At 45.7% G+C, this 12,752-nt stretch overlaps 1 protein-coding gene across 1 annotated transcript in view; it reads left to right on the plus strand.

Annotated features, from left to right (window-relative positions):
- Positions 1 to 12,752, plus strand: part of ALDH7A1 (aldehyde dehydrogenase 7 family member A1) — a 41,917-nt gene that overhangs the window by 315 nt on the left and 28,850 nt on the right. The window contains exons 2-5 of the mRNA XM_049771849.1: positions 1,278 to 1,331; positions 3,366 to 3,431; positions 9,565 to 9,645; positions 11,904 to 12,027. Of these exons, the coding sequence (XP_049627806.1) occupies positions 1,278 to 1,331; positions 3,366 to 3,431; positions 9,565 to 9,645; positions 11,904 to 12,027 (325 nt within the window). The remainder of the gene's footprint in view (positions 1 to 1,277; positions 1,332 to 3,365; positions 3,432 to 9,564; positions 9,646 to 11,903; positions 12,028 to 12,752) is intronic.

Consider the following 12,752-nt stretch of genomic DNA (forward strand, 5'->3'; position numbering starts at 1 on the left):
CTGGGGAGCGCGCGGGGGATCCCCGGAGTGGAGGCCGCCTGCGGACGTGGCAGGGAAGGGGTCCCGGGTTTGCAACGCGGCTGCTGGTTCCTTGGAGCCCTAGGCCGCAGGGAGCCTTCCACAGTGCCCCCTCCCCTTTGTGCAAGAAATCCTGTTGCAAATTCATTTGCACGCCTGGACTTGCTGCCGTCCAGTGCAGTCTTGGTGTTCCTTAAACGCTGAGCTTCCTTGGGGGCCGGGGGAGCCCACTTCTGTGCTGCCCCAAGTCCAACTCCAAGAGCTGGAGCCCACTTGGTGTGCCTAAAATGTCTTGGGGAATGTGCAGCAAGTGGCGAGGTCAGAGGACCGCGGCCCTGATGGTTGGAGAGCTGCCTACAAAAGACAGCTTTGATCAGAAAGTGTGACATGACTTCAACTTTGGGGTTTTGTTCTGGTTTTTGGTTTTTTGTTTTGGGGTCACACCCGGCCACGCTCAGGGGTTACTCCTGGCTCTGCGCTCAGAAATGGCTCCTAGCATGCTCGGGGGACCATATGGGATGCAGGGATTCCAACCACCGCCCGTCCTGTATTGTCTGCATGCAAGGCAAACTCCCTACCTCTGTGCTATCTCTCCGGCCCGACTTCGGTAAATGTTATATAATAAAATGCCCGATTATGGGAAACACATTTTTCTTTCTGTAATTTATAGGAGGAAGGAGCAATGCCTTTAGTTATTCCTCTCGCTCCCTCTCTCTCCTATTGGGTAGTTTCTTCTTTTTACAGGGGCATTAAACTATCGAATTTAAAACCTGTGCCTGGATGACCTCTTTTTCATTGATCTTTCCCTTGGTTCTTTGGCCTTGGACACTTCACCTTCTGGCCAGAGTGTCATGGGGTAAGGGAGAGGAGAAATGGGTCCAGCTGTTATCTTTGATCTGCTGGTAATGATGAAGAGCTGGAATAACTGCTTACATTTAGCTTTTTCATTTATATACCTAGAAGTTAGGTGTCAAGAGTGGGTTTTATAAAGAGGTGGTTCCCAATATTTACGTCAAAAATGAAGGACATAGGGCTGGGATGTACCTTGGTGTTAGAGAAAGTGTGGAATTCTCCTTCCCTCCACCCTCTGTCCTTCAAAATAAGTTACACAGCCCTGTAGACTGTCTTATTTGTACCTTATAATTTAAAGATCTGATTTTATCTTATTTTTCTCTTCTTCCTGGTTTATTTCCCTTTATTAGGTCGAGATTACCTTTTCGGAAAAATAACAGCCATCTTTATTTTTATTTCCTCCAAAGGTTATCACAACCTATTGCCCAGCTAACAATGAACCAATAGCCAGAGTCAGACAGGTAAGTGTCTTTTCGAAATTTAAATGACCAGAATATGACTATTGCAGATCACATTTTTTTTTTTTTTGGTTTTTCGGGCCACACCCGTTTGATGTTCAGGGGTTATTCCTGGCTAAGCGCTCAGAAATTGCCCCTGGCTTGGGGGACCATATGGGATGCCAGGGGATCGAACCATGGTCCTTCTTTGGACCGTGGTCCTTCCTTGGCTAGTGCTTGCAAGGCAGACACCTTACCTCTAGCGCCACCTCGCCGGCCTCAGATCACAATTTTTTTTTAACCACACTTGGCAGCGGTGCTCAGAGGTTACTTGTGGCTCGGTGGTTCCTGGCACACTCAGGGGACTATATAGGATCCCGGGAATTGAACCCAGATCTGTCCCAGGCCAGCCACGTGCAAGGCAAACAACCTACCGCTGTGCTATCACTGCCACCTGCAGTCACAGAATTAAAGGATGATATATCCCTTTTTCTTTCCTTTTTTGGGGGGCGACACACCCTGTGACGCTCAGGGGTTACTCCTGGCTATGCCCTCAGAAATCGCTTCTGGCTTGGGGGACCGTATGGGACACCAGGGGATGGAACCACGGTCCTTCCTAGGCTAGCACCAGCAAACAGACACGCCTTACCGCTCTGAGCTACTGCTCTGGCCCCAGTACATTTCTTTTTTTTTTTTCGGGTCACACCTGGCAGCGCTCAGGGGTTACTCCTGGCTCTATGCTCAGAAATTGCTCCTGGCAGGCTTGGGGGAACCACATGGGATGCTGGGATTTGAATCACTGACCTTCTGCATGCAAGGCAAATGCCTTACCTACATGCTATCTCTCCAGCCCCAGTACATTCTTTTTTCAATGGACATTTAAAACTGTTAGAGATAGGGGCCGGAGAGGTGGCTCTAGAGGTAAGGCGTCTGCCTTGCAAGCGCTAGCGTAGTACGGACCAGACTGCGATTCGATACCCCGGCGTCCCATATGGTCCCCCCAAGCCAGGAGCGATTTCTGAACACATAGCCAGGAGTAACCCCTGAGCCTCAAACAGGTGTGGCCCAAAAACCAAAAAAAAAAAAAAAAAAAAAGAAGTGGTAGAGACCACCCACTGTGTGTGTATGTTGGGGTTGTGCATGCCTAAACAAGGAGAAGAACATAAAGAAAACTGGGGAGGGAGGTCCACTCAGGCCAGTGCTTCTATATTACCTGTGTTTATATTTTGGTTTATTTTCTGGAGGCCATCCCCAGTGGTGCTCCTGGAATACTTGATACTCTGAGCCATGCCAGGAATCAAATCCAGGCCCCCTGCGTGCAAAACATGCCCATGGTCAGGGGAGCTCTCAGGCTTTGTGTGGTCCAAATTCTAAAGTCCAGGCGGGAGCCCAAGATTCTGCATTTCCAATATTCCTCCAATAAGGCGCAGAGACTCTGCTTGGAGAAACAAGGTTTACACAAGCACAGATTCGACTTGCCTTCCAGAGATTTTTGATGTTGGAGGGCGAGGCAGGCTTGTGTGGATGTCATTCCTAACCTGAAATCTTAAAAGTCATCCAGAGATTTTTTTTCTGGTTCTTTTTTATAACTAACACATACATTCTTAGAAGACTCATCACTTTCTTTGATTTATTTATTTATTTATTTATTTATTTATTTATTTATTTATTTATTTATTTTGATTTGGGGGCCACACCCATCAGTGCTCAGGGGTTACTCCTGGCTCTGTGCTCAGAAATTGCTCCTGGCAGGCTCAGGAGACTGTATGGGATGCCGGGGATTGAACCTGGGTTGGCTGTGTGCAAGGTAAATGCCCTACCCGCTGTGATATTGTTCTTATCACTTTTCTTTTTTCTTTTTTTGTTCCTTCTCTTTTTGGTGGGGGCAGTACACCTGGTAATGCTAAGGGTTACTCCTGGTTTTGAGCTCAGGAATCATTCCTGGCTGTGCTTGGGGCTCGGATCAAGGTGTGCTGCATGCCAGGCAAACATCCCACCCAGTGTACAATCACCACTTTTCTTGCTTTTCCCTTTGTTTTTCCCAAATTCTTAATTTAGGCCAGCATAGCTGACTATGAAGAAACTGTGAAGAAAGCAAGAGAAGCTTGGAGAATCTGGGCCGATGTAAGTGTGACATCCTGATGTTGACTGTGGTGGAAGAGGCATCAGTGACCCCCTTTGTAACTGCAGTGCCATTGAGTGACGACTGATCAGCTGGCGGTGCTCCATTTTGGAAATGGCAATTGGGGTGGAGTAGAGGGGCTTGCTGCATGCTGTGATAATCTCTGCTGTGATCCTGGAATAATCGCTCAGAAATTGCCCCTGGCTTGGGGGGACCATATGGGACGCCGGGGGATCGAACCGTGGTCTTTCCTTGGCTAGCGCTTGCAAGGCAGACACCTTACCTCTAGCGCCACCTCTCCGCCCCCGCAAATGGGTAATTTTAAATGACTAAGTAAACTTCTGCACTCGAGCTGGGATATGGTCCAAATGGTAGAGCACATTGCCAAGGAGGGTTCTATCCTAGACACCATCTGTACCTCCCCTTGCATTCTCCCATCCCTATACCCCTTGTAGTGGGCATGAGCCCCAACAATAACTGCCTAGCGTGATTCTTATAATATCAAAAAATAGAAAGAAAATACTGGGGCCAGTAGGGCGTTTACCTTGCACGCAGCCAACACAGGACTGACCCCAGTTCGATTCCCAACATCCCTTATGGTTCCCTGAGTCTGCCATGAACGATTTCTGAGTGCAAAGCCAGGAGTAACCCCTGATTTATGCCAAGTGTGACCCAGAAACCATAAAAAAAAAAATACTATGTACTAACATAGCTTTAAACTTTTTATGCTCTGGGGCTGGAGAGATGGCATGGAGGTAAGGTGTTTGCCTTTTATGCAGAAGGTCATTGATTCAAATCCCGGCATCCCATATGGTCCCCCATGCCTGCCAGGAGTGATTTCTGAGCCTGGAGCCAGGAGTAACCCCTGAGCACTGCCGGGTGTTACCCAAAAAAACAAAAAAAAGAAAAAATGAAAAAACAAACTTTTTATGCTCCAACCAAAGTAATTGAGCAAAGACAAAGCCAGACTAAAATGTGAAAACTACCTGTTTGCTTCTTTTCTTTCCCTTTTGTCATTTTGTTTTGTTTTGTTTTTGTTTTGGGGCCACATCTGGCAGTACTCGGGCCACTCCTGGCTCAGTGATTCTTAATCACTCCTGGCAGGCTCGGGGCACCATATGGGATGCCAGGAATGAATCTGGGTCCTCCACATGAAGGCAAACTTAACCTCCTGCCAAGTGTCTAGACACAGTGGTCCTCAAACTATGGCCCGCGGGCCACATATTGTATTTGTATCTGTTTTGTTTCTTCATTGCAAAATAAGATCTATGCAGTGTGCATAAGAATTCGTTCCTAAGTTTTGTTTTTACTATAGTCAGACCCTCCAATGGTCTGAGGGACAGTGAACTGGCCCCCTGTTTAAAAAGTTTGAGGACCCCTGGTAGAAGGATTATCACAGCAGATCTGTGTGTTGGTCCCAAGAGCAGTAGTTTTCAGTTTTGTGGCAGTGTGGCCTTTCAGCAGGCTAAGCTGGATTTCCTACTCTGGCCCAGCGTGGAAGCAACTGCTTCCAGGTCTCTTGTTCGTCTGCTGGAGGTGGCTGAGAAAAGGCAGTTGGGCCAGTCTTGCTCAGCTGTTAGTGTGTCCTTGTGGGCTACTATACTATGTCTGGCTCTGCTAGAGGAAGCAATAAAAAATCAGCCTGATTTGGATCCTGGGAGCTTGGGCTTTCCCTTCCTTTTGATATGCAAAGGACTTGGGGGGGGGGGCTTTGCTAGTGTGCTTTTGTTTTGTAAAATGGGGAGACCAGGCTTGCCTACATTCTTCACTCCCTTCTGTTTAAATTGAGTTAATCATTGGCTGGGCAGACAGGAAGCCAGGCACTGGCTTGTGCAAGTTTTAAAACCAAGTGCTGCTGAGTCAGCAGTTTTCTCTAAGGCTGATGGATTGTTCAGGGAAGTTGGGAGAGCAGACTTTGGAAAAAGCCTTAGATTGGGTACATTTTAACTGGCAGAGACTGCGAAACAAAGGAAAAATTTTCTCTAATTCTGACTGTAAGTCGTCTCACTCAGGTTTCTGTTATATGTAATCGGAAGTGCCTTTACGGGTCAGGGTTGTAGCTCATGGGTGAAGTGCATGTCTTGCATGTATAAGACAAAAAACCAAACTTGAACATAAAATTATAATCACTTTTTCTTTACAGGGGGAGAGAGCACACTGCAGTTTATAGGGCTTATGCCTGACTGCACTTCTGGTGGTACTTGAGTGACTATACAGGTTGTTGAGGGTTGAACCAGGTTGGCCACATGCAAGCCTTTACCTGCTGTACTAAATAGACTAATTTAGGGGTAGAGATTGGGCCATGCCCCGCCATGCTTAGAGATTACTTCTGGCTCTGCGCTCAGAAATTGCTCCTGGCAGGGGACCATATGGGATGCCTGGAATCGAACCCTGCTTCGTCCCGGCCCATCCCAGGTTGGCTACATGCAAGGCAATGCCTTACCACTGTGCTATCACTCCGGCTCCTGAATAATTTTAAGAGTCATTTTAAGTGACAGTATAAGAGAGGACTTTTTTTCTCTTGTTACTGTCTTGGTTTTGTAGCTGGTAAAATTAAATTAATAAGATTTAATATATCTTTTTTTTTTTTGAAGCCAGTCCAATTGAGCAGTGGGGGGGTTATATACCAACTTTTGTGATACTAATGTTAATAAGTTCTGATAAACCACTGCCATCGGACCAGCCAGATTTAATAAATAAATGGAGGAAGCAAAAAAAATTTTTTTTTTTTGGTTTTTGGGTCACACCTGCAGTGCTCAGGGGACCATATGGGATGCCGGGATTCAAACCACCGTCCTTTTGCATGCCAGGCAAATGCTCTACCTCCGTGCTATCTCTCCAGCCCCGATTCTTTTCTTTTGGGGGTCACACTTCGCAACGCTGAGGGGTTACTTCTGGCTCTACACTCAGAAATCACTCCTGGCAAGCTCAAGGGACCATATGGGATGTCGGGATTTGAACCACTACCCTTCTGTATGCAAGGCCTTGCCTCCATGCTATCTCTCCGGCCTCAAGGAAGCAAAATTTTAATTTTGTGCCTGTGCACCTCAGGTTCACTACAGATATATGATTTGTGGGGCCGGAGAGATAGCAAGGAGGTAAGGCGTTTGCCTTTCATGCAGAATCCCAACGTCCCATATGGTCCCCCGTGCCTGCCAGGAGCAATTTCTGAGCATGGAGCCAGGAGTAACCCCTGAGCACTGCCGGGTGTGACCCAAAAAGCCACAAAAAAAAAAAAAAAAAAGATATATGATTTGTGGGTTTTTTTTTCTGTTTGATGCTCGGGTTACTCCTGGCTAAGCACTCAGAAATTGCCCCTGGCTTGGGGGGCCATATAGGATGCTGGGGGATCGAACCAAGGTCCTTCTTTGGCTAGGGCTTGCAAGGCAGACAACTTCTCTAGCGCCACCTCACCGGCCCCATGATTTGTGTTTGATATACACAAATGTATATCATCAAGGATTAGATAGCATCCTGAACTAAGAAGAAGGAGTTGGGGACCTGTGGCTTGAAAGGGAAAAAAGGTCTTTCATAGGAGAGAAGAGATCAACAAATGTTAGGTAAATAGTATTTGCCCTGCCATATAGAAATGTCTCAAGACCTCTGAGAAATTGTCACCGGTAAAAGTTTAAGCCTGAGGCTGAGTGTTATCACCGGTGCTACCCACGTGTGCTAAGCCTGGTTCCTGCGTCTTTTTGGGACTCGTAGTGTCAAGTGGAGTGAGTGAGCTCTGGTGCTCTGCAGCCAGGGTGTTTGAGCACCACAACTGAAGTGTGTATTGCTTCTGAACACCACAACTGAAGATGTGTGAGGACTGAGCCAGGTTTTGATCCCTGGCATGCAGCAGGGTCGAGTGTGCAAGCTCCATCCTTGAGCTTTGTGTGACCCTTGGTCATTGTAACAATAAAGGGGATGAGGAGAGAGAGCAGACATATCTCTAGTGATAACTCTTTTCCTTAAATGCTTCTTAAATGCATTCAAGCAGTTTAGGAGTAAGTCAAATTGTTTTTTGTTTTTTTGAGATCAGGCTTACTCCTGGCTTGCACTCAAGGATAGCTCCTGGTGAGCTTGGAGGACTATATGGGCTGCTGGGGATTGAATTCAAATTGACCACATGCAAGGCAAGCGCTCTATTTGTTATACTTAGGGTAGACAAAAATCTTTCTCAGTCTTAGGGTAGTGGTACGGTGGTGGTGGTGGTGGTGGTTTGATTGCCTTTGCTCAATAAAAAAACCACCTCTTAAAATGTGATAAGATATTCTGTGGTGTCTTACCACTCTTTCCAACTTTTCTTTTTCTTTTTTTGGTTTTTGGGCCACATCCAGTGACGCTCAGGGATTATTCCTGGCTATGTGCTCAGAAATCTCTCCAGGCTTGGGGGATCATATGGGACACCAGGGATTGAACTGTGGTCAGTCCATCCTAGGCTAGCATTGGCAAGGCAGACACCTTACCGCTCCACGCCAGTGCTCTGGCTTCCAAACAATACATTATTATTATTTTATATTTTTGGCTTTTTTTGGGTCATACCCGGCCGCACTCAGGGGTTCCTTTTGGCTCTACGCTCAGAAATCGCTCGTGGCAGGCTTGGGGGACCATATGGGATGCTGGGATTCGAACCACCGTCCTTCTGCATGAAAGGCAAATGCCCTACCTCCATGCTATCTCTCAGGCCTCCATTTTGGGGGGGGCATTATTATTATTGCTAATATTCTAATGCCCAATGATACTGGACTTGTACTTGGCAGGTGTGTGCTCAATGTAGTGCTTCCCAGGTCTAGTGGAGACCACTAGAAATTCTCCCAGGGGTGCTGGGGTGGGGGGAGGCTTGTGGTCCTGGGAATTGAACTTGGGGTCTTGCGTGTGCCAGGAATGTATTTCAGTCCTTTGGGCTATCTAACCCTGCATCATACTTTGCAGTTGTTGTTGCTGCTTTTACATTCAGAATCTCCATTGGGAGTCTACTCTTGTTTTTTTGTTTTGTTTTGGAGGGGGGTATAGAGTACACCCAACAGTGCCTGGGGCCACACTCTTCTCTGTGGTCCTCCGTGCAGAGCATGCACTCAACCTGTTGAACTGTCTTTTCACTCCAGCAGTTTGCTAGACCATTAATCTGACAGGCTACTCCGACATGCCTAACATTCTTTTTCATTTGTGTCATAAATTTTAGCCTTCCAAATTCAGAAAAGGTGAGGAAATGGAAACAGTGTACTTTTCTGAGTGATGGAGATTAGTTGGGAGTTGATCCTTAACACCTGGTTCTCCAATACTGTAAGGAGAAAACACAGCTAGGAGCAGCCCCCAAAATACTGTTGGTTAAAAAAAGAAAAAAAAAATAAAGGACCAGAGCGAGAGCATAGCAGGTAGGGCATTTGCCTTGCACACAGCCAGCTTGGATTTTATCCCCAGCATCCCATATAGTCCTATGAGCACTACCAGGAGTAATTCCTGAGCTCAGAGCCAAGAGTAACCCCTGAGCACCACTGGGTGTGGCCCGAAACCAAAAAAAGGGGGCATTTGAATTACATTGTTGAGTCCAGAGGTTAGGGAAGAGCCTAACTGATTGGCAGGAGCCTATTATTGACTGCCAGTAGGGTGGTATCTCAGATACTGCCTAGGTTCTGATGAGCAGATCAAAGTCGGTGCCCTCATAGGTCTCCAACTCTGATATTTGCCTGTATAGCTTTGATGCTTTTGTTTTTTTGATTTTTGGTTTTTGTCTTTGGGTCACACCTGGCAGCGCTTAGGGGTTACTCATGGCTATATGTGCAGAAATCGCTCCTGGCCGGCTTGGAGGACCATATGGGATGTTGGGTTGAACCGCCGTCCTTCTGCATGCAAGCCAAATGCCCTTCTTCCATGCTATCTCTCTGGCCCCGACTTTGATGCTTTTGGCTGGCCTTGTGCATATGAGGAAAAACCTATTTCATTTAGTTTATTTGCTTAAGTTTGGACATTTCCAAAGGCAACCTTTTCTTGTTTCTAAGCTTTTTTCTAAGCTTATTTATACACTTGCCTACTGTATCAAAACAAAAGTTTGATGTGCTGGTATTTTTTTAACATGTTTCTCTAATCTGTACTACCTATAGGAGTCTATATTGACTCAAATATTAAATACCTTTTATCTTTTCTTAGGTTCCTGCTCCAAAGCGAGGAGAAGTGGTGAGACAGATTGGTGAAGCCTTGCGAGAAAAGATCCAAATACTTGGAAACTTGGTAAAGTGTCTTGGCAGTAATTTTCTTCCATGCCTTTGAGTGACAGATAAAATAGTTCTGCACTTTTGGGTGTAAGACAGATTTCTTTTTCTCTTCTGCTTATGGGCAACACCTGGCAGGTCTCAGAGCTTACTCCTGACTCTGCACTCAGGGATCACTCCTGGTGTGCTTTGGGGACCAACTGGTGTGCCAGTGATTAAGCCCAGGTTGGCTGTGTGTAAGGCAAGTGCCTTACCTGTTGTATTGCTGTATTATCTCTCTGGCTCAGACAAATGCCTGCTCTGAGCTTGGAGGTTGCTCCTAGGGCTTTGCGGCTCAAACTCAGACCTCCTGAGTGCAAAGCATGTGTTTCAGCCCATTGAACTATCCCTCTTTCCTTAACAGTGTAATAGGAGTTATAATAATCCCATTATAATTAAAAAAAAAATACAGCATCTAGGGGCCATCATGGTAGCTCAAGTGGTAGAGCTCAGGCTCAGCCTTTGCAAGCCCCGAGTTTGTCCTCTGGCCTCCCTCTGCCCCCAGTACCACCTAGTATGGCCTTGGCTGCCTCCAGCACTGAACTCTGAACCCTGAACCCTGAACCCAGAACCCAGAACCTACCAATAGTCCCAGAGTCACTGAGAATGACTCCTCAAAAAAAAAAAACACACACACAAAAAAACTTTTTTTTTAAGGAAATACTATGGAGATAAAAAAAAAAAAGGGTGGGGGGAATGATTTTTTTTTTTGCGTTTTTGACCATAACCGGTGATGTCAGGGGTTAGTTACTTCTGGCTCTGCACTCAGGAATTACTCCTGGTAGTGCATAAGGGATCAAGCTGGAGGGCTTGAGTGATAGCACAATGATAGGGCATTTGCCTTGCATGCAGCCCACACAGGACTGACCCTAGTTTGATCCCAGCATCTCATATGGTCCCCTGAGCCTGCCAGGAGTGATTTCTGAGCCAGAGCCAGGAATAACCACTGAGTGCCGCTGAGTGTGCCCCAAAACCCAAAAACCAAAACATGTGGAGAGATAATATGGGGTTTTAGGCACTTGTCTTACATGTTTCACCCCTGGCATTGCATATGTTTTCCCCAAACCCTGTCAAGAGTGAGTCCTTGAACACAGACCCCCAGGAGAAAGCCCTGAGTGCCTTTAGGTGTGACTTCAGAACAAGAAACAACAGCAAAAAAGTGTAAAAAATAAAAGTGTACTTTGTGAAGATTGTTTATTTTGTGGGAGCTTCCCAGGTGTGCTGCTAAAGTGGTTCAGGCCCCCACCAGCAATTTCCAATTAACTGGGCCTGTAGTTCAGTGCAAGAACTGGAACGTGTTGCCGCTTGCGCCCTTCAGTGTTGGACCACACTTGGGCTACCCGGACAGTGCTAGAGTCTTTTAGAGTGACACCTGCCCTGGTGATGGTGTGGAAGATGTGGTGCTGGGAATTGAACTTGTATTTGACTCATACTCTGCATGCACCCTAACTGCTGTTTGTGTCCTGGCTTCCTTTCTGAAGATTTTTCACAAAACAGTCACAACCTATGCTTGGCTCTCCACCACCTTCATCAATTTAATGTTTAAAAATTGAATTCAGGGATGTGTTTTTCCTTGAATTACATCTTTCTTTTCTTTTCTTTTTTTTTTAACCTTGGGTTAAAGGTTTATTACGTTGTACCGTAAAAAGACTAATAAGGAAAAATGATAATCAAATAGAAGGCTTTTTTTTTTTTTTTTTGGTTTTTGGGTCAAATCTGTCAGCACTCAGGGGTTACTCCTGGCTCTGCTCAGAAATCGCTCCTGGCAGGCTCAGGGGACCATATTCGGATGCTGGGATTCGAACCACCATCCTTCTGTATGCAAGGCAAACATGCTACCTCATGCTATCTCTCCGGCCCCAGAAGTTTTTTTTTTTTTTTTTTTTTAAGTTTTGACATTGATTTCCAAAGTTGTTCATAATACAGTTGTTTATGGCATTCGGTATTCAAACGCCAATCCCACTACACCAGTATAACCGTCCCTCCACCATTGCCCCCAAGTACTCACATATTCTCAAGCCTGCCTCCTTGGCAGGTGCAAATAATTTATTATATATTATTTTGAACACATTTTTCTCTTTTGTTCGCATATTCTTTCAAGTGCTTGTTCTCTCTTGAAGACATAGTCCTTTCTGCTCACAAGTAAGTTTCACTCAGTAAAAACTATCTTGCTTACTAAAAAAACACAAAATACTTGAACTCTGTTGGAAAATGTTGCTTGGCTTTTTGTATTTTTAGGTATCTTTGGAGATGGGGAAAATCTTAGTGGAAGGTATAGGAGAAGTTCAAGAATACGTGGACATTTGTGACTATGCTGTTGGCTTGTCGCGCATGATCGGAGGACCCATCCTGCCCTCTGAAAGTAAGCAGTGAAGTCACTTCAGCCACAGATATAGAAGTTAAAAAAAAAAAAAAAAGAGGCAACAAATGGTTAACAGTTTGTGAAAGGGAAATGCGAATTGTAACTTATAAAATTATTTTAACTCTTCTTACCAGAGAGAGACCATGATCATACAGGTGGTTTAACTTTCTTTTTTTTGGGGGGGTGCCATACCCAGTGACCTTGAGGGGTTACTCCTGACTATGCACTCGGAAATTGCTCCTGGCTTTGGGGTATCATATGGGACGCCAGGGATAGAACAGAGGTCCATCCTGGGTCAGCTGCGTGCAAGGCAAGTGGTCTACTGCTGCACCGCTCTGGCCCCAATTTTTTTTTTTTGTGTTTTTTTTTTTTTTTTGGGTCACACCCAGCAGTGCTCAGGGGTTATTCCTGGCTCCAGGCTCAGAAATTGCTCCTGGCAGGCACAGGGGACCATATGGGACGCCAGAATTTGAACCAATGACCTCCTGCATGAAAGGCAAATGCCTTACCTCCATGCTATCTCTCCAGCCCCTCTGGCCCCAATTTTTAACTTTCTAAAGATAAAACTTGGTATGACATATTTGGGTAAAGTGGTTTTTCATGGGAACTTTAGACAAAGTTCCAGGCATCTGGAAAACAATTAGAAAATAATTGAAAAACAATTTCTTAAATTGAATATCAATCTTAAGATTTATTTTTTGGGGGCAGGGGCCCTCACCCAGTGG

The sequence above is a fragment of the Suncus etruscus genome, chromosome 4 (assembly GCF_024139225.1).
Source record: "Suncus etruscus isolate mSunEtr1 chromosome 4, mSunEtr1.pri.cur, whole genome shotgun sequence".
NCBI lineage: Eukaryota > Metazoa > Chordata > Mammalia > Eulipotyphla > Soricidae > Suncus > Suncus etruscus.